The sequence below is a fragment of the Varroa jacobsoni genome, unplaced genomic scaffold (genome assembly GCF_002532875.2).
Source record: "Varroa jacobsoni isolate VJ856 unplaced genomic scaffold, vjacob_1.0 scaffold_1221, whole genome shotgun sequence".
Taxonomy (NCBI): domain Eukaryota; kingdom Metazoa; phylum Arthropoda; class Arachnida; order Mesostigmata; family Varroidae; genus Varroa; species Varroa jacobsoni.
Window position 1 is genome coordinate 174,725 of NW_019214123.1, and position 25,737 is coordinate 200,461.

At 39.6% G+C, this 25,737-nt stretch overlaps 1 protein-coding gene across 1 annotated transcript in view; it reads left to right on the plus strand.

Annotated features, from left to right (window-relative positions):
• Positions 1-21,734, plus strand: part of LOC111267785 (uncharacterized) — a 94,582-nt gene extending 72,848 nt beyond the window's left edge. Inside the window, exons 4-22 of the mRNA XM_086971445.1 lie at positions 4,684-4,753; positions 6,136-6,176; positions 6,879-7,236; positions 9,073-9,383; positions 9,671-9,724; positions 9,877-10,008; positions 10,192-10,398; positions 10,786-10,962; positions 11,328-11,547; positions 12,873-13,024; positions 13,347-13,526; positions 14,050-14,362; positions 14,517-14,555; positions 14,985-15,073; positions 15,616-15,756; positions 15,943-16,041; positions 17,265-17,395; positions 18,201-18,380; positions 18,729-21,734. Of these exons, the coding sequence (XP_086827571.1) occupies positions 4,684-4,753; positions 6,136-6,176; positions 6,879-7,236; positions 9,073-9,383; positions 9,671-9,724; positions 9,877-10,008; positions 10,192-10,398; positions 10,786-10,962; positions 11,328-11,547; positions 12,873-13,024; positions 13,347-13,526; positions 14,050-14,362; positions 14,517-14,555; positions 14,985-15,073; positions 15,616-15,756; positions 15,943-16,041; positions 17,265-17,395; positions 18,201-18,380; positions 18,729-19,206 (3,372 nt within the window). The 3' untranslated portion in view covers positions 19,207-21,734. The remainder of the gene's footprint in view (positions 1-4,683; positions 4,754-6,135; positions 6,177-6,878; positions 7,237-9,072; positions 9,384-9,670; positions 9,725-9,876; positions 10,009-10,191; positions 10,399-10,785; positions 10,963-11,327; positions 11,548-12,872; positions 13,025-13,346; positions 13,527-14,049; positions 14,363-14,516; positions 14,556-14,984; positions 15,074-15,615; positions 15,757-15,942; positions 16,042-17,264; positions 17,396-18,200; positions 18,381-18,728) is intronic.
• The last annotated feature ends 4,003 nt before the right edge of the window (positions 21,735-25,737 follow it).

Genomic DNA, 25,737 nt, shown 5'->3' on the forward strand with positions numbered 1-25,737 from the left:
ATATGCAATTACGTGTACCAACATTTAAGTATTTAAAAGTATAAACTACGTAAAGTGTCATTTTAGGTTAGTACTATGATTCTGATGCTGAAGCTCTAAGGATTAAGTTTAATACTTATAATCATTTATAAAACTAAGCCATTCTCACAAATGATTTTCTAGCAAGCGGAGCTTCTGTAAAAGAAGTTCAGGAAAGTTGAATCTAATGCGATCTTAACTGAACTTTATCTGCGTGCGTAGCGTCAAGATTTGGTATCAATATTTATCGAGTAACTTGGACCAGTTTTGCAAAAATTAACGCAAAAATGGTTATAATCGTTTTGGAAATTAGCGATTATTGATTCTCATCAGAGGCACCATATCAGTTTGCTACGCGCCGCTATACAGAAATCGAAATACCAAATTTCTATAAAAGTTTCTCGACACCTGAGCCTGCGTTCTTATAGATATTTAAGCGCGTTGGAGAAGGGTTCAACAAAGAATACAATAGCTTGGCCAACGATGATAAGCTAACCACTGACTGTGTCATTGATAATAAGGAGCAATATACACGATTTCGCACTGAACTTATACAACGTCAAAACAAAGAGTATAGCGGAAAGCACGCATGCAATAAGGCCGAAACGACCTATGCAAGACATGTGCGATACCATGGCAGTCTATATTCTCGATTTTGACCTTAGTCGCCTGTGGTTCAAATCTTGTCCTGGTAGACGATTGTTGTTAGAAGACGGATCCACCCGCCATTGTGACTGCTTCTTTTGAATCGCCATTTCTAAGTACTATTCGTCTTCATGTAGAAAAATTTAAAACGTTACCTAACTGTGGCGTCCTATGTCAATTCTATTTATATATATAGCTTCTAATTATTTTTGACAGATGCTAGGCAATAGACAATTCTGCGACAGTATTGTTCTACTGGTATAATCTGGTGTATACTTCTCCGTTTCACAGGCCATCTATAACTTACGTGTAGCTCATCTAAACTCAGTGTACGCGTTCCAGATCGCAGTCTCATAATAGGAAGCAACACTTTGAAACGTATATCTTATGAATACGCGATAAATGTTGCTGATTGAGTCATGTACAAAACATGGCAGAATGTTCGTTCAGTTTTCTTATCTATCCCGTGCTGTATTACCGCGGCGCTTTCAACTGTTACTAAAGAAAAAAACGTGCCCTTCAAGGCATAACAGTACACGAATTAGTAAAAAAAAAAAACACGTAATGACAATCGCAGCAATCACAAACATCACGAATCAAGCAACTTGTTAATACCGTTAGATTGAAACTTCGCTATCTGGTAGCTACTAAAACAGGCAATATCAATCTAGGTTTGTAGGCGATGCTTAATGTCGAACTAATATGCCAGCAACACAGTATAATATACGAATAGTCTGACGCAGAAAAGCGAAAGGACTTTGCGCAGAAAAACTAAGTATACGATAGGTAGAACTCTACGGTGTTGATATTGCGATAAAAAATTCAGAGTAAAAATCGACGATAGTTTTAGCGAAGGGAAAATCCACTATTCAAGGGTACCGATTTGGTGCTCTAATAACAAATTAGTTCAAGTTACTTTGTCACGAAAAAACACCAAATAGCTGAACGATGCCAGTTAAATAGGTCGGTGTAGAAATGAAAATAATTGTTAGAGTTTTTTTTTTTTTATTAATAGATGAAAAACTATTTTCAATGCCAACACATATCAACATATTTTAACATGACGAATCTATATAATGGATAATTTATTAGTATTTGAAAACTCTTTGAATATGAAAACAGTTCTACCTACGTACATCCACTACAGTATATGATTTGCCAACATGTTGAACTAGTGTTGGGATATTGAATATTATGAAATGTTGGCTATGCACATGCAAACAAATTCTACATAAATGTAAAGCAAAATATACAAAACTATAAATTATTATAAAAGTAAAATGATTTACTATGCACCCATTAACTATAGCCAATTATACTATAGAGGTAATCGTATTTTCCCACCTTAATTGTAACCTCATAGCAGCGGAGGCTCCCATCGACGGGATGACTAAGTTCCACTGAACTGGCCATAATAGGCCAAACGCCTATAATCCTTATTGAGTATCCTAAATGCTTCGCGAACAACGAAATAAACATATGCCCAAAGTAAAGGACTGGTGATTCCTTTGAGAAGTTTGAGTGAGTGACAGAAAACAGACGATAAACGGATAAAAAAACAAAACGAAAAGAAAAGAAATTAATGGTTATATTTTTGCGTACTTAAACGTCGTTTCGACATCAGAAGAACGAGATTAAAGAATTAGGCGCGGTAGTGATTCAAGCAAGATAGTAGAACAAGATAGATTCGAACAAACAAGATAGTAGAAAGCCTATTTCGTGTTAGAACAAGATCTAGCGGTCTACTTAATGCCAATCGGCTTTACTTATTATCATATTTTACTAGATTATACAGATAATATTCGCGTCGAAGAAGAGCTAGCTATCAGCAAACACAGATAAAGACCGTCGAAGCTCGAAATGAAATTCGAATTTATTCCACTGTGTATCAGCTATGTTACATTAGCTAGAGATGCTTTTATTTCGAAACTCCAATATATATACGACACACTTATCGGGAAAGCTGAAAGAAATTTCCCAAGATTAACTCTATTAATAAATGTCATTTATTTTTAATGCTCAAATCTCATTTTCAACTTCTTGAGCGGTTAATAGATACTGAACGTTACCCGGGGATGGGGGACTGGTATCTGTCGCTCCGCACCTACAGTTCAGGACCTTTATAAGGGCGAGTCTTTGTGAGTTTGCTCTGACTGTAACCATCGATTACGTATTTCGGGGTTCATTTGTCTAATCTGAAAGCTGTTACAGATTTTTCGCATTGTCCGACACGGATACTTCTCAATGTGAAATAAGACAAAAAAACCTAAATTATATCGTATCGCTAATTTTACACGCCAAGATAATTGCCAGCACTGAAATTACGTATCACGTTCGCATACAGATGACCGTTACACTTGAGTTACTTATTCCAGGAGCACTTGACCACGGCTTCTTTCGTGAGACTGCTCTGCAAACGCTGTTAAGACGACACCAACCCGGAAGATGAAAATCAGAGTCACTCACTGAATAGCCTATCAAGTCTTCAATGCACAATCACAGACCAGAAGTGCCTCGCTAAGTGGAGAGCCAACATTAAGATTGTTTATTCTCGAATGCATTGATTTTTTGTGCCAAATGTCTACACTTGACACAAATATCAATAAATTGATTAAATTTGCAATCAACATAGGGTGAACTTTGTGAGGGTAGAGGCTTCCACCCAATTTATTTATACTACTAAAACTGTGTGTCCGTTTGTTTATTTATTTATATGCCCGACCCAAATTGGGTTTTTGAGGTGATCGAATTGGACTGATTTTTAGCGGCTCACTAGAGTTTCGTCCTGAAAATAGCTATGCGCATAGCATAGAGCCAATTTACTGAACATTTTTTTACACACTCCACAAAGCATAACGTTAATCATATGCACATATGTTTATGAGAAAGTTATAGGGCTGAAATGGGCCATATTTTGACGAGATTTCTGTCGAAAGTTGTTTATACTGACAAAATGGTAGCCTCCTATTTAGATGGTGTTCTCTGCGGAAGGTCGTTCTTAATATCAGTGAAAAGCGCTCGCTGATTTCAGTCAAAATCTATATATGTCTTTGAATTTAAAATAGATACTTCGGCGTGAAACCCTTCAAAAATGCATCGGGGAGTCCGTCTCACCCACGTAGCAGTGGGGCAGAATTTTTCAGTGCTTTTTTGAGCGGATTTCCGATACGTATCTATCGGAAAGTTGTAGCGGTTAGTATAGTAAACACTGTTCGAAAATAATCTTTGAAAAAAATTTCTAGGAAAAATAACGGAAGATAACGTAATATTTTACTGACGCAAAATTGATAAATCTCAGTAACTGTTACGTACACCTACACTTAAAATTGACATTTTTGAATGAAAATTTCGAAAACCTTATTGTTTTGCCTGTGTAACAAATGTCAATTGTTTGCAGAATGTTTTGCACAAATTTGGAGTTAATTTTCTTCATCTTCAAGCTTTCGTAGCGTCCTGGGAACAGAATAATGCACCAAATATATATATACGTATATGTATCTACTTATTGCAAAAAAATAAGGACGAAGGACGTGATGGACATTTAAATATTTTTTTATGAAAAAAAAGTTACCAACAGAATTAGAAACAAAATCTATAGATTAGCCGAATCCAGTAAATCCAAAATCGATAATAAAAAAACACTATCGACATAGGTAATATGTTAATGTGGTGTTTTAAGCGTCTGTATTGGAAACAGCAGTTTGAAAAATGTCGGCTTGGATCATAATTTACTAGATGACATAGGTCTGATTTGATCTGGCGGGATCCGGCTGCACGGGTTTTTTTATAGGCAACCTTATATGATATATTATAGGCATATTTTCTAGTACTAAGTACAACTAAGTAGTTCTAATTGTTCCGATCAGACAGGCGGATATTTGAAGTTACGCGATAAATCGACCCACTTTGATTGTAATTATCGATAAATTGGTCGGTCTCATTTTTTAGTCTAGAGGAATTTAATTTACATAACGATGTTGACTAAAACATTAACCCATGATAACTTTATTTGCCTTTCAGCGGGGGGACCATCTCATCGATGATACTCAACTAACCGTGGATGGCAGTGGCGATGATCTGAGAAACTATGGTCTGTCCCTTTATGGCCCGCCGTCTTGAACTCTTCAAACAAAATGAATATTTCCAATATATATTCAGGAAATTTACCTGTTTTATATAAAATTTCCGAAATATTATTACCTGTTAAATTACGAATTACTGGATTTGATTGTAAAAATCAAAATTAATTAAGCCTAATCCAGCCAAATTAATCCTAGCAGCGAATACTTCAGTATTATAAAAAGTACTACTACTCATAAAGCTAACGTAATATTACTGAGTAGTTATACGTCTAAACGAGTCATTGCTTAGACCTTCAGGTTACTTCGATAAAACATGTAGAATTAATTAGATTTTAACATTATTTTAGTAGGGCGTAGCTTTCAACCGTATTCAATATTTTGTTTCGTACTATTTAGCAGAATGAGGCGGAGGTCAGCAAGCTAATAGTTCAAATACATTCAAGATACCCATAGAGGGTACCTACGATGGAAGAGAGCGTGTTGGTATGAAGCGCCAATAACAAATCGATATGACCAAACTATCAAGTGACATTTAATCATTTTTTTTAGTAATTCATTAAAATGGACATAATACTGCATTAATTATATATTATGTATATTAAGAAAAAAAAAAAAAACAGAAATTGTCCTGTTAGCCCATACTAGCTTGCACACATAATCATTTAGCAGCTATAAAGTGGATAATAAATCAATGAAATAGTGTTGTCATTACATATCAATAGATGTTGATGTTACTGGTAGCATCGTTTTCAATAGAAAAGTAACTTATACGACATTGTATATCAATGGTGTTTGTTCGAGTTAACTTTTTTTGCTTCATAATCTGTTCTCGGTTGTGTTTCGTTTTAGTTCCTCCGACACCCTCAGAAGGGCGTTACTTTGTGAAACAGGGTAAGAGACTTAAGTTTGATCGATGCTTTGCAGTTAAATTTTTCACTGTTACTTTTGTGTGTGCGGCTGAATATCGTGCTTGCTTCTTATCTATATCGTTTAAAAGTATTTATGCCGTATAGATACGCGGTGAGGATGATTCCAATGGCACCTGAGAAAAGCAACACTTGACCAGCAACTTATTTTTCGCTTCGATGCCGCATGCAGGGGCCAAATCACGATTTGGAATATAGTTTGTGAGCGTTATCTTTCAAATGAGTGCGTACTTTCGTGCCTAAAGTCCAAACATGGAAATTTGTCTCTGTGCGATTTTTCCTCATTGGAAGGCTGTCCAATGTACGCTCATAACCAAACGGCTATAGACTAATATGGCTGACATACCAGAATGGTAGGTGCTTTAACAAATTATGCAATAGGTCGTTTTTAACAACAATAATAATAATAAAATCAAATGGGCAAACTATGATATATTGTTGGTTGTGTATTTGACTCATTGCAGACACCGTGAAGCACAAAGATGCTCTTCACCGTGACGAGAAGGTATGTCAAAACGGCAGTCGTTCCTGTCACCATTGGACAACGCTGAATCAGCTGGAGCATGATCTATCCAACACACACACACATCCAGTCGAGCTTGAATGCTTACCCAAACATTACTTTGAACTATGCTTGAAGAAGCGTTCTCATTACGAAGATAAATAAGACAGCTCGTATTAAGCGTTAGAGTTCGACCGGATCGAATCAGAGAGCCACAAGTCTTAACAATTGCTTTCATAGCTTCAATATATGAGTGCCGAAACATGAGAAACTCGGCCAATATCTAGCATTTCTCATATAATAATAATAATAACAATAATAATAACCCATCTCTGGTTTTAGTTTAACGTAGAATTTCCAAACTCTACCTCAATCGGATATTAAAACACTTACATAGTCCAGCAAAAGATTTTACTTAAAAATCATGGTATTTTATTTCTACTTTTGCACTAAAAGCTTTTTGCTTGCAGGAAACAATATATATATATATATATATATATATATATATATATATATATATATATTGTTTCCTGCAAGCGATTATAGGAAGAAAATTAGTTATTTTCCCTAGTCTAAAGAGGCGTCCTTGATCGGATAGGTAAGGCACTGCCCACTTTAGTTTTGCTGTGATATACAGGGGTTGGGACATAAATAATGTAATTAGTTGACGCTTTTATGTGGGCACAAATTCTATCGACTTCGTAGGAGGAACACGTAGCGCATCGCGAGCGTCACCACCGTCAACGTCACCGCCAGCCGCATCAGCAGCAGCACAGCCATAACCGCCATCAGGTACACGGGGGTGCGTATGAGGACGGCGGCCTTGGAGCGGCCCACGCGGACCGTGAAGATATCGAGCATTTTGGCAATCAGGTGGCCGAAACCAGTGCTGTAATCGCGTCGTTCAACAAAGGACCTCACGAAGGCGGTGATAAGATTGAGCCATTTGTAACAGCCAAAGACGATAACGTCAGAGAAAGCAGAACCAAGGATAACCCGTTGAAGCAACTCGAGGTTGATTCGAGACGTGGAACAAACGAACGCCAGCAACCTCTTGATACTGGTAGACCAAACAAGCTATATGTTAAATGACGTTACTCTTTCATAACAGCTGACATGGTAATATAGAGATGCACATTTTCCCAAAAGTTGTCTTGCTATGGCGTTCCGCTCCCACTGAACCTGGTTGTTAGGCATAGTATGATAGTTACAAATTTGATCTGGCGTCAGGCGCATATCGCTCGATGGTTTAGATATGCTTTACGTAATTTAAGAACAACTCATCTGGAAAGTACGTAACCATTTCGATAGATACCGACGGCTTAATGCCTTTTGAATTCAAGTACATCGATCTACCATTTGCTTCGTCCTCAGACAACGCGATAGGCTATCACACAGCGCTTCTATCCACGACCCTGTTCTTATCAACAAGTGAGCGGCCAACGACCTTTGTCGTCGAGTATAATAACTATGACGCCAAAAACAACGGAGCGATACTGTCTCCGGCTGAGGCGGACATAGGTTACATGGATAACCATAGTACCAAACACGAAACCACGCAAACACGTCGTCTTGAAGATTTGTCGGCACCACCGTTCCGTGGACGGGGCGTCGGTAGCAGTCAGTTTATGGCCACGGCTAGGGATGATCGTAGCACAGCGGCAACAGTACCAATGACAGCAAACGGAAAAATGAAGGCAATGGACGAACTCACCCATGTGAGGGACAGCGAACTCTTAAGCACACATGACGTCCGGAAGCATATCGTGTATAGTCAAGCGAATGCTAATCATGATGAAGAAGAAGAGGGCAGGGCGGATTTCAGCGGTACGATGAATAGAAGATTATACTATGGATATCGATTGCCTGGATAAGTCTCTCACCCGCACCAAAGAATAAGTAACACAGCCTATAGGGCTTGACGAGAGCACCTCGGTCTACGCCACAGGGCTAACCAAACCACTTGAGAACATCTTGCTTTTTTGTATGAATGAATGTTTGTTGGTAATATGTGTATTATCTACACAGAATGTGATGAGTGGACAAAAAGAGAATGATCCAGGTGGCACTAACCTGAACTAATTAAGTTACGAACGAACAATGCTTATAGCCATCGTGGCTGTGCGGCTGCGTTTTTTAAATCGACTAACAATGCGTGAAGTGTTAAACCTTTGCCTGGCAACCTAAGGTTGATCTCCGGTTAACGCTCAAATCGCTAAAATTATGACTATTATTACTACAAGCACTTCTTGCATCACTGACTATGGTGAACGTTTGATTCACTGCCTACCTTTCACGTATGCTATTAATGCCCACAATATCACGTCAACAGACCTTTTCGAAAATTTCGACGCTGAGTAGTGTCTGTTTTCGTAACAGAGGTTTACTAATTTAGCTGGTAATTTTTTTCGTAAAGACGATTGGAGACAATTAATAGTAACTTGGCAAGTTTATACATTTAGTACAAAATGTTACTTGTCCCTTTTTATATTCTAACAAACTATATTAACATGTCCAAGATTTCATAACTTTTTACATGCGGATTTCCAAGCTTTAGCTAGGTTTTTGTGTTTTAGGGCCAAGCAATGCACGACAGCTAAGGGAAGCTAAGAATAAGTACAATTTAATACTGAACTATAGAATTACGGCTTTTAACAAGATTATACATATATTCATTGCTTTTTTGTACACAATGCTTCCCCGTGCTTAGTAGTTTAACAGCGCCTTTGCGTCCGCTTAATAACACAGATTTTTTGACGAAGCAAATCCCTCACAATGCGTTTAAAATAGAGTGTTATTCATACAAATCTGCTCATTGAATTTGCTTGCCATAATGATAGATGCAGAGTTGCACCTGTTCGAGTTTCAGCAGTTACGAATACTGTGTTAATTTATTTAGGCGAAGGAGAATATATTGATGCTGAAAATCGCTTGGACTCCAATAAACAAGCAGACGTTGTCCTGCCTAACGACGTACAGGCCCGCGAGGACCTGGGAAGTGGTCAGGGGGACAATAACGCTGAAGAGAGTCCATTGTATGACAGTAACCCTAAGAGCGGCCAGGGCTTCCAAGAGTCAAGTACCGAACGACCGGACAATCGTTTGGACACTGTAGGCCGTACAGATGAAAAGATCGCGCAAACCGATGAGGAGGGTTGTAAGGAGCCGGACGCAGATATGAGTAATGCCGTCGAGGAACACGTCGCCAAGGTACATTCCAATAAATAGCATCGTCTGGACAGTTGAAGTTCCATTGCTGCGTTCCGCATACTTCCATATTGTTGCTAGTTATTGTATGAAAATGATTATTATTGTTGTATATATACAAAACAAAGGTGATTGGTATAGGGGTAGGTAAGTAATACTTTTTTACGGATTTTCTGTGAGCATTGCTAGAATTGAATATAATAATTAAATATATTGCTCGGGTTATAATCAACAAAGCTCTCCCAGGGATTTTCACGGAATTTTCTGCATACTTTCATTGATCTCTCCAGGACGAACGTTGCAGCTTCGACCTTTTGGCTGCTTGGATTGACGAAAACAAGCACGTAAGTCTATAAATATAGTATAAATTATACTAAAAAAAAGAAATATGCTTATATACGTACGTACCTATATAAATTGGCCTACATACTTGTGCATCTTCTTGCGTTCTTGCAAGTGTAATCTAAGCTCATCATAATTATAACTGATACTCCAGGGGCTGCGAGAGAAGCTTCGTGGCCCCGCGGGAAATTGCAGCTGCTCTTCGGATTTTGTCAACCTCGAGACGCTTCGTGGACAGGCTGGAAGGGATGGACGGGATGGACTTGACGGAACTCCTGGACGCCCTGTAAGATTCTGTCATATAGGTGTTGCTTTATTTGTTTGCTTTTACAGCTAAACAAAATTGTTTCTAAACGATTTTCGCTCTAAAAAAGAATGGTTCAACGCTTGCTTTACTTCTGTCTAAACATGGAAAAGCTGGTCTCGATAGATAATCTAAATTGAGAGTGCCGATTTTATGGGAGTACAGGGTCTACCTGGATCGGAGGGTCCCCGTGGAGAAATGGGACTTCCAGGCCCAGAAGGTCCACAAGGTCCACCTGGACAACAGGGACCTGCAGGGCCCCGTGGTGAAAAAGGTGATTCAGGCTCAGAAGGCACGCCTGGTATGCAGGGACCACAGGGGCCGCCCGGACCACCGGGGCCACCAGGACCTTCGCACGGCAGATATTTTGACGTGAGTATATCGATTCTCGTTAACGTTTTTTTCTTGCAATAAACGTTGACCGAAGCGGTAGTTTTTGTCATATGGTCGGACATGTATGCATATTGTTTATTAGTGAATTGCATTAACGTATGCGGTCCCGGAGACACACATGATCCTCTGTCTTCAACTGAACGTAGTCTTTAAAATATCGATGCGAATATTTAATGATTAACGTGATACTGTACTCTGCATGGCGTCCTGCAGTATTACATTCTAATTATCGTATGTTACTATATGTTTATTTATATGTATATTTAATTAATTTGTTACAGTGTAATTATGGCAATTATATAACGACCACAAAAATTAATGAAAAATCAACTCATTAATCAGATTGTCGCTTGTTGTCATTTAAAGTTTGACACCGGTTTGGCTGATGGTACCTATGGCACATATATGGGTGCACCTGGACCAGTAGGACCGCAAGGATCTCAGGGTCCGCCCGGTCCAAAGGGGGCGCGCGGTCCTGGAGGAGAAAAAGGAGCCCCAGGAGAACCCGGTACTAAAGGCTTCCGAGGGCTGCGAGGACCGCCGGTAGGAAACTCAGTACTATAGACATATTATGCAGACTCACTCTTCAGGCATGATTAATTAGGCTATGCATTGATAAAAAAAATGGACCCCATCAATTGAGTAATTTTTCCGCCTTAGTCTATGCTTTAGTACTATAGAAAATATATAACATATTTGTTTTACTCAGGAGCTGGTGACTCTCCTTTGGGATTTATTGACCTAAAAATAGATCAAAAGAACCTGTTTGTATACCTTCTTGTGCAGTTAAAAAAACAAAACCGAATCACACACCGTTATACTCAAGCTGATGTGCCGATAAAAATATGAATAGCATGCTAAGCTATACGAGTTATTACATACCGATAGATTCTATGTCGTTTTTTTAGGGGGTCACCGGACGACAGGGAAGTAAAGGTGAACCAGGTATACCTGGAGCCTATGGACGACCCGGAGCGCCTGGCCGAGTAGGCGAGCGCGGTCCCCCAGGAGAGCGCGGCGAGAAAGGAGACCCAGGAATTGGTTTGCCTGGACCTCCAGGACCACCAGGACGAAGTGTGCTGACACATGATGATTACGAAAATGGACTTATACTCGAGTCCATCAAAGGTATGACGATTCACGTATCACGATTTGTTTTGTTAGATTAAATCTTTGGTATGCTTTATCGTTATAGCAGTTTTACGATTTCGCGACAATTTTGGACTGCATACACACACACACACACATATATATATATATATGTGTATATATATATATAGCCTTTTAGCATCAGTGAAATTTTCATTCTCATTGTTACTGTCAACGATTTTGTTAGATGGTCATGCATTACGACAAAAAAAAAACTGCTGGTTTTTTGTGGGCACCGAAGGTCACAATGGGAGTTTGTTGACGTCGAAATATAACAGTTTATATACATTTCTACCACTGTTACCATTCTTCGCAAGCGATAGTTAGGGACCATACATCCCCTGTACACTCTCCCACTGTCAGTGGTCATGGTAGGCTAGTGTCGAAAAGGTCCAAACTGGACCGAACTACGACGCTATTGGTCGATGACACCTCGACCACTTCAACACGAGCAAGCCATATGACCGGTCCTATGACACTGTTTTGGATAAAGCAAAATGGCGATCGGGTTTATGTGGTCGAATAAAAATCGAGCGAGTTTGATTTATTATTACTGTAGGTAAAAGTAGCGCCGCGTTAGTTGATTTCAACTTGATACGCTTAGGCACAGACGGACGTACACGTACACGTAGATGGACCCACATATGGCCATCAGATCTGTTGGCAGTGTCACCTATAGTTGTCGATACGCGTGTTATCGATAAATAGTAATAATCATCATTGTAAGGATGATAATTATAATTGTGCGGGTCCATGAAGAAGCCTCGTTTCAATTGAAGCCGAAAGTGGCGTAGGAACGGTGGAGTTTCAACAAATAATCTAACCTTTCGATCCTGCAAACTGTGCTGTAAAATATCCTGCTGTAAAATACCCACAAGCATGTGGTACAGTATCGAATATTATTTCAAAACTATACTATATATATATATATATATATATACATTTCGAAAGATTTTTTTTTTTTGGTTCAATGCGGAGCTTCCTTCATTTTTTCAGTAAAAGGTACATTTCATTTGCCGTATATTGGTTATAAAATACATTTCAAAATTGCAAAAAAGCAAAATTCCCGTTTACGATTTCATAATTGTTTTGGGAGCTACTTTATTAATTAATTTGAACAAATGGTGAAGTGCCCTTATAGAACATTTCTAAAGCAAAATCTGGTATCTCAGTAAAAACAACAAATATTTTTATCTGATTTATTCCAGTTAGCGATTTCTCGTAATTGGTGTTTAGTTCAAGAAGTAAATTATTCAGTTTATCATGTGCGCTGGCAGTTCACATAAATTGTTTCATTCCATTAGGTGATAAGGGCGACCCTGGCGTGAACGGATCCGAGGGAGCGCCAGGGCTTCAAGGTGAACCTGGTGAACGGGGACCCCCAGGGCCCGTAGGCCCCAAAGGAGAGGCAGGACCTGTCACCCTACTTGGAGATAATGTAGCTATACGTGTTATGGTTAGTCACTGGGAACTACGATCTCAAACAATAAAACATTCCTTCATAGATGTCGGGAACTAACACAGATCATGCTAGGTTCATGAACAGTTAAAGGTTATACCTCCAAAAGTATATTCTAGATTTATGACCTGCTGTTTTACAGTCCCTAAGCTGCAGGTGTAAGCAGCTCAACAATTCTACAGTGGCGGTAAGCGTAGTTGAACTAAGTTAAGTGGAAGGCATTCTATAAATATTCTGGGCAATTTATGTAAGTAATAGTTGATAAAAAAAAAAAATCATCACCTCTGGGTTTCTATGTTTTGTAATTTTTCCGTTGTAGAAGGGAGATAAAGGTGATACCGGACGTCGAGGAAAGCGCGGCTTTCCAGGGCCTCCAGGTCCCTCACAAGGTCCTGAGGGCCCGCCAGGTCCTCCAGGACCACCTGGTATCCCTGGGCGTAATCTCGGAATTAAGGGAGACAAAGGAGACCCAGGACCACCGGGTGTCGTTACTGGCGCGGTAAATAAGCTTCATAAAAAAAATTTAAGCGAAAAACGGCTTTTCTACAGGAGGAGAAAAACTTAAAGCATAGAAAAACCTTTCATTAGCTTTTTGTGTGAAATACTGAATTGATAACGCGTCCTAGGCTCTTCTTTTCTGCATTACTAAGTATTTTCGGTGTTAATCGACATAAAGCCGCTGGTAGTATCGTGTACTGAATTATATATATATATATATATTATTTTGTGTACGAGTTAACATATGAATTCCTCCTAAAACATCAAGTGGCCTTCATGTGAACGAATGCCGCATTAAATTAGATAGATAGTATTCATTTTGTAGGTAGGCTTAAATTGCACATTGATTTCACTCGATCAGCGCTAGCTTCTTAACAGCGGCTTAAGGGTTATTTCCTTTACCTGGCCGTTTGTAAAATCTTGCTTAGGGATAAAATATATTCAACTCTATAATGCCTTACTGTAGTTCTGAAAAACGCGTGTATAATTAAATTTTCACCCATTTGGTTGACGCCACATTGCAGAATGGTGACGTAATCCGTGGAGAGCCTGGTGACCCAGGACCGGTTGGACCTCGTGGCGATGTTGGCGAACGTGGTGAAAGAGGTGAACGTGGACTACCCGGTCCGCCAGGACCTCCCGGGCCTGTGACATTCTCGGATGGAAGCTCATTTGACGTGGCAACAATTAAAGGCGAAAAGGGCGAACCAGGATTAGGAGTGCAAGGTCCCCCCGGACCACAAGGAGCCCAAGGAGTTGGGGCTCCTGGACCGCCCGGGCCCCCTGGACCTCCAGGACCGGCAGGACCAAGTTGGGATACTTCCTCAAACGGCAATGGCATGTTCAATATCAAGCTGAATTTTCTGTATCCTACTTAAGTAGGGAATTACCTGCGAGTGTATACCGATTGTCGCTTAAGACTAACTAAAAACAGAGTTTAAGATCACGGCGTCTATATTGTTTAAACAGGTTTTTGTTTTCAAAATTACAGCACCTGTAAGCGCCATGCTTCGTGCTCCTGGACCAATGAGTAAGTGACTCATGCAAAATTACTACTCGTCCTTTGGAACTGGCCAAAAAATCTTCAATTCAATTGAACTTTTACTGAACATACTGGCCTCAAATGTATCTCATTTTGCAATAAACAGTAGCTTTGAAAGGCAATGCTTCTGTGTAAATACAAGAAAGAAGCACTAACTTTATAAAAAAATGTTGTCTCCAATTTATTCCATCCCGATAACAACGAATAAATAAATAACGTAGTTGAATCAAAGTACGTAAAATTGCGATGCATTTATGCATGGCACCTCTACCGCGCAGGTCCCAAAAGTCAGACAAAATCTGATCTAGTCAATCATAAAATTCCTTCGCGCCTAGACATTTGGCGTCTATCAATAATATATATTATAAGTATATATACGTAATGAAACAATATAAGGCCTATTTCTGTGAACTGCAGTGTCACACTTCATGGGTCCTCGCGGTCCACCAGGGCCTCCAGGTCCACCCGGAGAGTGCACGTGTCATACAAACCAGAAACCTTCTCAGGTGGGTGTACCAGAGTCTGTAAAAGGGCTTACGGATCTTTATATTTCCTCCAAATGTTAATGCTAGTAACGGCTACTTAAGGTTACAATTAATATTGCAATGGAGCGAAACATTGATAGCACGCGAGGGTTATAAAAAGCTGCGGTGTTTGTGACGTGTTCTGTGACTGTAAATTTTCATCAACTAAAATTTGGACGCACTATATTCGATGAGGTTAACGTTACTTTTTAACGTTTTCGATTAATTCTTTGGGTATTGATCTAGTGTTTACGTCTGCTGGTCCTAAATTTTTATGATTCCTATTGTAATTGGTGTTCATTTGCTGCGCATGTACTGCTTTTAGAAAATATTTAAGTACAATAATAATAATCAACTACAATTTCTTGCAAAATAATAATAATAACTAACCAAGTTTATTATTATTATAATTAGTATACACATGGGCTGTACCAAATCTGGAACGTCATATGGTGCCTAGACTAAGGGTGAAAAAAATACAATATAATCGAGAAAAATCTTACTTTGTTGCATGGTCAATTAAGGTCGTACCGGGCGGCCTGATCGTGAAGGATCAGAAGGCTCTCCACGAAATAACAGACTTCACTTCTCCTGGCGTGTTGGCATACATCGGCGATGATGAGGCGCTTATGCTTCGCGTACCTCAAGGATGGCAATACGTTGGGGTGGGTCTATGTAATATTCACTAAAATGAGAAAGCTTTTTGCTGGATAGTGTTCGCATTTCGGTTATGATAGATCAACACCAGAATAGGGAAGCTAAACATTGTAAGATCTTTATTGACTTTACTTCGTGGGGCTAGTATCTTCATTGTTGGACCATAAGGCTGCTAGTTGATTTTTTCATTTCAGCTTGGCCCTACAATTCTTCCTGCGATCACAGCAACAACATCCACAACGGAACCACCCAGACCACCTTTAACAGCAGACGACCTTAGAAATGTTCCCACTGTGAGTGCATTTTCATTAATGACTATTTAGGTCCCAAAGGTTTTAGACTCAAAAGTAAAACATAATCTGCACCTTTGAACTTTTTAGCTTCTAAACTGCTATATGGTGTTTTCTTTCTTTTCAGTTCGAACAATACCTAACCCAGCTATAATTTTTACTTTAGAAACGTTAATATCCTATTTTACATCGATGTATTAGGTAGGTATAATAATATACAGGAGACAGAGAATATTATTCGAAAACAGGATGGGTGTCGTTCTGGAGAAACGTTACAAGAGAGAAAATTAACCCGCTAGTTGCTTAGTAACAGCTGAAGTCTACTCGACAGCCATTGGTTTCGCGTGGGATGAACATGGGACGAGGCCTATATGAAGGCTTAGACCAGCGTGACATTTACAGTGGTTACATAGTAATCCCATTGAGTTTTGGTATTAGCGTTCACTGCGATAGAGTTGCGTAGTTCTAGTGAAACCCTATGAGGCACTGCTACAATAGCGCATGACAAGTGGGTCTATCCGACATCGAGATGTTAGTTATTTCCAAAGTGGGTGTTAATATATAACAATACTAGACTAGGCATATGTTATGAGCAATTTTATATCTTTTTTGGAACATTTTTAGTAATAAAAAATCACATCGTTAAATAATCGCATTTGATCCATGTAGGCTCTGCCACGCCCGTATTGCTCTTCGTTTGTTCGAAGAGTAAGTCCCGTTTACGAACACCATCCCTCACAGGGATTTGAGAGGGTTATTAAGCCTTACCCATTGTTTCAAAATTTTTTTAGGAGGCACCAAATTGGAATTTTTTTATTTCGTTAATATTTGCTTCGATACAATTTCGAAGGTTCCAGGCAAGGACCTTAGAGACTATTGTCTAATACAAAATTAACTTTTTTACGCATGCTTGCCCGTATAAAGAAGAGACGCAAGGTAAGGATGTTCGCTTGCCAATTCTAAGTGTTGCAGAAGTTGGGTCTGTATTGGGCCTGCACAGATTGCCAGTCTACGTAAGATGAATATGTTCGAGTTCGGCATCATGGGCTCCTTTATTTCCTTCAATTTTCCAATCAAAGTGCAAATAATCTATAACTCGACTATAGCAAAGTAGCAAAAGCAAGCTTCTCCAACCATCAGAATCAACAAAAAAATGTAGCCATCTATCGATAGTGTTTGTTCTATCGCCCTATTAATTTTACACTGCATTTTCTATTACATTTCAGATTCGTATGGCGGCATTGAACTCTGCGTCTAGCGGTGATATGCACGGTGTCCGTTCCGCGGACTATGAATGCTATCGTGAAAGTCGGAACGCCGGTCTAAATGGCACATTCAAGGCATTTCTTGCCTCCAGGTAGGATTCTGTTCTATTGAAACAGATAATCGAGTCCTACACCTACGCGTAGGTCGAGCTAACCTCTACATATGCTTCGGCAATCTCTGTAGAGGTTTGTGTAAGCAACTGATAAGTGCAGTCAAGTTAATTTGGCATTTGCAAATTTAAGGCTCGGCAACCCACTTTAAGGTTACGAGCCATTCATGTGGTTGTTGTATCGTAAATGATAGCAGAGGGATCTGAGATACATTGTTCCTACAACTAAGGCACCCAAGCTGCCTGCTATATATGCTTAGACAGTATCACAAGACACCCGAAATTTAACTGAACAGGCCAAGGATCAATCAGGCCATTCCTGATACGTACGCCACAATCGTCAACTCTCAGACCATATATGGCAAGAAGTGAAAATGTTCGGTTTTATGCTCTATCGAGAAACAAAGCCTTATGCGAGGTCTACGAACGTCGACCGAGGCAGAACGGTGCAATTTCTCTTCTATCACTTTTTCTCTCCATGCAACCAGCCAGACAGATGGATACATCAAACCTTCATCTTACTGAGCGTGATAGTTTTGCTATTAGTTAGCTAAATTTTATATATATGAAGGTTTCTTATGTCAGTTAATGGAGTCGTGCTTTTTCTAAGGTATATGTACATTCTACTGACTCACAGGGTTTGAAAATGAAATGATATATTCAAGCGTAGCAATGGGCATTGTCTACAGAAACTATACCTAACTAAATCCACCTAAGGACAGATCACTGTAGGCAATTAATGAGTAAGCATAGAAAATGAGACATATTTCTCTTTCCGTTTTGGCAGGATCCAGAACGTGGACTCGCTAGTACGGGCTCGTGATGCAATCGCGCCCGTGGTGAACCTCAAGGGCGAGCTGTTATTCAACTCGTGGCGGGAAATCTTTTCCGGGGGTCTCGGTCACTTCCCGATTAGCCCGCGCATTTACTCATTCGACGGGAAAAATGTCATGAACGACCCCTCATGGTACGGATATTCATCTACATACATTCTATCTATTATAGACCAAATACAAATACCTGTATGGATTCATTCTTGAGTAAACCGCAATTCTTTACTTAGCTTACTGGACCCATGCGGCCTTCGGCAAGCTGGTACTAGTCGAGAAAAACTAAGCACAAATGATGACTTGTCACGGCAAAGTATCAAAAGATATAACAACATATCTGCTGCAGTCTGTTATAACCACAGCGAAAATTGTGCAGCACTACATGACTGCCAACTCCACAGACCTTATTTAGGCATGAATAAAAAGCCTACGTATTAGTATTAAGATTGCCTGTCCGCTTCGTTTTCCCTCTTCTGCTACTGTAGGCCACAGAAGGTCGTGTGGCATGGGGCCGACCGAAATGGGGCCCGCAGTATGGAGAATTACTGCGATGCGTGGAACTCCGCATCTCCACGAAAGACGGGCTTCGGATCGTCGCTTCTTCATGGACGTCTGCTCGATCAGCAAAAATACCCATGCAACATGCGATTTGTCGTACTCTGCGTCGAAGTTAGCAGCAGTCTTTCGAACACCGGCAGTTTCACTCAGTCGGGCAGTCATAACGGAGGACATAGAGATGAGGCTTCTAAGTGGAGACGCCGAAGGAGGTCAGCAAACAACGGAGAGCTGGATGCTCTATCATCGTCGACACCACAACACAAGTTGATGCCCTTCGAGGAGTATTTTGATCTCGCAAACCGCGTCATCGAACCGCGGGACGGAGCAGATAAGGTCAACAAGGACAAAAAATCCAGGGACAGTTGGTTTGGCGATTGGACCATTGAAAATGACCCGCATCTGTAAAACGTCTGTAAAAGCCGCTCTGCAATAATCATATCGATAAAAATTGATATCAAAATTTCAAGCTAGCACAACATCAGTGGTATCGTTGCATCTGCGAACTGCGAAAACATCATTGGCGATCTTGTGGTGGCTAGCTCGCTGGCCAACACGATCAAATGGCCTTAAGAACGGTGTTCGCAGCGGTACGAACGAAAAGAGACAAAAAAAACCCTTTTGTACGATAAAAAACAAAACAGGCCATTGATGATTACATCATATGGCACGTACAAAAGCAATCATGGATATACGCAGTCACCTATAAATTCAGCTCAGTGTATAAATCCCCTTTGTCCTTCCGAAAAAGAATGAGAAACAATAATAATAATAATACTCAGTATATACATACATAGTTAATAATTCGACGCTGATGCCGGCGTTATTATAAGTAGAAATAGCGCTTGGTTTATTCTAACTAACTACCCCACCACTAGTCCACTAACTAACTAACGAACAAAGGAAAAAGGAAAAATTACTACATTGAATCGATTATAAACCAAAGCGGAAATAGCACATGGGCCTAAAACCGCAGGAAGAGTGAGCCGACTACGAAGCCTTGAACTGCTACTTTTTTTATCCCAGTAAGAGGAGACATCATCAAAATGGCAACGTCAACTACGACTGAATTTGTAAAACCTATTTATTTATATAGCTAAACCAAACAAGCAAGTAGCAGGGAACAGAAAACAACCAAAGGTACACTAATACTATACAATCCTCCTTCGACGAACATCGCGAGCGATCTGCCGTCTAAATCACCATTCCTCCGTGTACCAAAGGTGACCGCGTTCAAGCAAATGCTAACCTGGTCCTGCTATTACCAAGGTTCTACCGGGAAAACTGTATTCTGTTTAGGTTAGTTTATATACTTACTACTGCTACTTATACTATATATACATATATATATATATACATAATATATGATGATTATAACCAATAGCAACATAATTATTATCATTATATGACAACGCAAGATGCCTACATACGAAACTAGCATGCCAATGGTGCGAATGCTGGTCAGCCAGCTCGAATGTAGCTTCTGTGTGCGCATACATTGTACTGTATTAATTTTTATTTTGGCGTCGCCGGTAACGACGATGCCCAGATGACACCAGTCAGCAGAGCAATGTATCATCATGACATATAGAGAAGCAGAATAATATCTTTTACCGAATTGTGTTTCTGTGAACGCGCGAGTTTTTGAAAATTTCCAAAATCAAGTTTCGTGCCAGATATTGAATAGTACGGCTGGTAACTGAGTGATGATTTTCAGTGAGTAGTTACGACGATAGATTTCCGTTAACAGTAGTATCTATATATAAACACATATGAATATCAACCTGTGTGTACTTAGCTTCCTTACTTTATGTTATCAAATTGTAGGTGTAGATTATAGATGGATTTATTTTCCTCCAGCATCAGTCGCGACGGTCGTAGAAGGCCTGGCATGTAACCTGTAAACCTCTGTGTGGGGTTTCGTCGTGTTTTGAATCGTAGTCTTATTTTTATGCGGTTTGAGAGACGTGTTAAACGAGTTTGGTCTTGCAATCATAGAGTGCCGTTCAATTAGGTATGTTGATAATATTTCCAATTTTTTAAGATGTCTTTTGCTAGCTCATTCATTGATTTACGACTCCTGATTATCGCGTCGGTTTATAACCTAACAATAGCATAAGCGTGTTTCTACGAGCTGTACCTTGTCTTCATCTTACGTCTCTGATAATTACACTTGTGTACGTTTGTGCATATGACACTGCCTAGGTAATAAGAGCGACACTTATCAAAGGCGTAAAACTGTTGCCAAGTCGTGTATACACTTAATAACTCATACATATTAAAAAAATTCGTTATGCCAATGGATATATACTTTTTTGCAACAGAGAGCCATACAGGGTGTCTGGCGAAAAAAACAATTACGTTGTATGGCTAGCTCTATGAAAGGCAACCAGGTCCATAATAGTGATTATACTAGATAATGGAAAGTATAGCTAAGAGTTAGGACGAAAAACGGAACAGGATAATATAAATTGGGCGAACGGTCTTTGAAAATAAGAGACCTACAAAAGATGATAAAGCAAAAAGGCGTAGGATGTAAGCAGAGAAAAAGGTTTTTATCAAGTACATGGAAATATGCTCGAATGTAGTTTTAATAATTTTACAGGCACACAAACCTTTGTTACTGTACTATTTTTAATAAGTTCTATTATAATAAGATACAAAGTTAATTTACCATTTGCGTCAAGTAGAGATGCTGAAGATTATATATACATACTGATCGAGTGGTAGACACCCTTTACCCACGGGCAGGTTAGTACCTATATCCACAACGGAATTAACCCATAGGCGGAAATTGCCATATGTACGAACATATTGACAAAAGATGCCTGCGAATAAATTTTACCATTCGGTATACGAGAAAACAAATTTAATAAAGTATTGAAATACAAGTATTAGGTGATGATCATTGCACCTACTTACATCACGTCGCATAATTTATTTTTTCCTTCTTTTTTCGTGCTTGCCACCTTGCGTTTACCGTTGAAGCACTTTAGACACGCACAGATTTACGAAACGGTCAGATCAAAACGGTACGCGTTCGCCGCCATTGAGTACGCTGAATCGTACACGCGTACGAATGACTACGAGGTCGCCAAAGCTATCATACTTTCTTAGAGAGCTACCCGATCTCATAATAAAAAAATTAAATAAATAAAAAACTTAGAGCAAGTTTTACTATAGCGGAACTGTAAGGGACCATTGACTCAATCGGTGAATCCTTAAAATAAAACAAGTCCGTCTACTTCAAGATCCTCACATCTCTAAATTCAAGGACAGGGCAGCGACGATTTTGACCACTGCTACTGAATGAGGTGAACGCACTAAACCCCCCTTCTCTCCCCCGGCAATATAGCTTTCAATCGATTCAGAACACGCGCACGATTTTCTCATTGTGGAGACACGTCCCTGTGAGAAGGATGTCCGCTATAAGACTTCTGCACGTACGCACGTGTTAGGATATGTGACCTTTACGATAATAAAGCGATACCAACCTCGCTACCGCTACGGCAGTCATCGAGACATGTATTCTTAACCTGAAAAATTATTGAGTTAGACTGTTTATGAACCGGCCTAGGCTGATTAATTTTTTTCAAATTTCATAGATCAGGTCATTCGCCATGCATGCTTAATAAATACACTTCCGGTCCTCTAATTTTCTAAAATTAATAATTTTCTATTTTAAGGTTTTTATTTTAAAAAAGCACACCTATTCATAGGCAGCAAAAATACATGATTATGATTTATTATTATTTTAGCCTCTATATAATTATATTGTTGTTGTTGTTGTTGTTGTTGTTGTTGCTGTTGCTGTTGCTGTTGAAGTTTAATTAGAGTTTCTGTAAACAGCTGATTGGATCTTGTTAAGTATGTGCTGGCAAACGCTCTGCCGGCTGGTTACCAGCACCCCTTTATTGATTTCCTCTTTAGGGAGTTTCCAATAGAATGAAGCCGCTCTCTCATTTCCTGACACAGAAATGCGATGATAAATTTAAGCAAATTAACTCCTCTTTCTATATTCGTTTACATAGGCTGAAGCGGTTATTCTTCATATAGGTTTACCAGCCCTTATTATATCGAAGGAAGAACTTTTACCAGTGCATTAGTCAAGGGAAAACTCACTTCTTTTCCGTACCTTGATTTGCTATTGGCAAGGGGAAAATCTATTATTCCAATTTAGACTGGACAACGTGTTCATAAACGCAAAATGTCTCTACCATTTTCCATTGTTGTCCTATAATAAGGACTTTATTAACGCACAGGAGATTATTTCGTATGGGTAAAGTGTTAGCGTATCTTTTTCAAAGCAACCAAGTACTTTCTAGTCTCCCGAATATTACTCACGTTCAAAGGGATTCATGTTTCCATTCATTACTACAGCCGTCAAGGTTTTTCTAAGTAACCAGTCTTATGTGAGTCCAAGGCAAATCGTTACAACTGCAGGCCGAAGACATCATTTATGCGATAAGTTCTGAGATTTTTCTCCGCACGAGGAATCCTTAGAAGCGAACATTTTTTCCGAAAATCTTAGCCTCACCCTCTGCTCAGGTTTTCCGTACATAGATCCTCTGCTCGGGACCAACGCAATAGATGAACCTCTTGGGGCTTATGATTGCGGATGCGACATGAGCGTACGTAACATCTACTGGAAGCGGCGTGGGTGGTAACTGGCAGTAGCTTTTTTCTTCCTTTCCAGCTCCCACAAGGTATATGTTTTTGTATGGATATAGATGTCTCACTAAATGTACAAGTGTCCATATATATATTTGTAATTCTTCTTCCGCATATCTCTATTTCGCATATTGCATTATAACAGAATGATAAGCTTTTTTTCATTATTAGACCCCATCAATATAACGTAGTGACATCGCTCACAGACGCGCGTTTTGCTTTCATGTCCTTCGTTCGAAGTAGCCTCGCTCGACGCAAGTTAGTTACTGTTGTCCTATTTCAACAGCATCCTACAAGGTAGGCATAGTTTAATTATCGACGGTCACCCTTAATCTCATCTTAATGACTATTGTATATACACACACACACTGTTATTTGTTGTCAAGGCCAATCAACTATTACTACGTGTCGTATCACGTGCTGAGCCTGAGTAATAATAATGGCGCATTGTTCTTGACCGATATGATGCACGCGCAGATATTTGCTCCATTCGTTTGCCCACGTTAGTTCCACGTCGTAGACGGCACGCGCTAACTAACTGTATGCACTAAGAATAGTTGGCTGGTAGCGATAGTAACACGCCTCTTCTTCATTTTCTTTTATGTATGCTGTGATTGTATCCACTACGAGCGAGACAACGGCGTAATGTTCAATATCATCGAGCAATGTAACATTGTTTCATATATAAAAGGAGAACGAAACGTCCCTCTATTTCGTTCCTTTCATTTATGTGTGAATACGTATATATAGAATGGACCTACAACGTTACTCTTATAATATGTAACCGTACACACAGCCAGTCGTTTTCAGTGAAGGTGATGGTTGCTTCGTTTGTACATGATTTGCCCTTATCATAATCAGACTAATGATAAAAATAAGAACAATATAAGCAAAAAGTAACGAGGTCAGCCTCACGAATGGTGCCCAATTTACTATTTAGAATCACATAATTATCCTGCTGCATTACATATATATATATATGTATAAGAAGAGAAAGGGGCGATGTCTGTTTGTTAGTCGCTACGAAGGCTTGTTGTTTTCGTTTCCGCGACGTCTTCGGCGGACCAAGCTATATACATAAGGGGACGGGACGCTAGAAGACACTCTATTTATAATAAAATTAATAATAATTTAGCTAGTTTTAGAAACACATGCAGGACCGATAACCTCTACAGTGTGTTGATCTTCGGCTCAGTGAGCTCGGACAACCGTTTCTATTATATCAATATGTGTATAAGTCGCCACCTCTGGCTTCCAGTCTCGACAATGGATTCAGGCGCTGTTCCGGGAGGCATTTCTCCTACTTCTATCTGTTCATATATGCTATTACTTCCTTACGTACTAGACGAAAACCTACCAATGTCTAGCGATTAACTAAAAAGTACTGTCTGAAATTGTCATGTATGTGTATATTAGGACGTCATATTAGTTAATTCCCAACGATGAGGTCAAGGAGTCACTAACTGATAGGCTTGTTATACGTAGTTAGCAGGGTAAGTAAGTTGTCTCGACGTCACATTTTCTACCGCGATCTTCAACTGTACAGACGGAGATCGAGACTCGCTTTCCTGTAGCAGCAGCAGCATTGATTAAAAGCCGTTCAAAATGGATGAAACTAATGCAGTTTGTTTTTAACGGGATCTAAAACATGGGGAACACGGTCGATTCTGGGATGAAGATTTGTAGCGAAATCCGCGATGCGCATCGTATTTACATTGTCGAGGAGTACTTACTATACGGTTACGTGTAATAACTTTTTTCCGGGCGCGAATTTGCTTTAATCGTTATCGTCTTTTCCTCTGCCGCTCCATTCCCGTTCCTGTACCCTCACCCGACAGCCTAAGTACAAATCGTAACTTGTGTCGATGGATGAAATTACTTTTTAGAGTTGTACGTTATTGCGACAAACTACTTTTAGCAACCTATAGAACGGTTTATATATATATATATATATATATAATCGGAATACTCGAATCATCGTCAGCTAGCTTAGGGGGTCGTTGCGAATGTGCTACAGGAACTATAGCGTCTTAATTACTAACAATCATGGTTCGTTTCTCTATTCTGTTACGATTCGAACAAGTTACGAAGCCCAGTGAAGACCTTCTTCACTATTCATAGAGTTGAAACTTAAAGTTTGTCAAATTGGCAGGTTTGTGTTGTAACTCGTTTGCCAGTTACACTTACTATTATACGCCACAAAATCCACTGCAGGCCACTTCTCCACCGACGGTAAAAACGTTCTGTGCAGATAGTTTTTTTTACTGC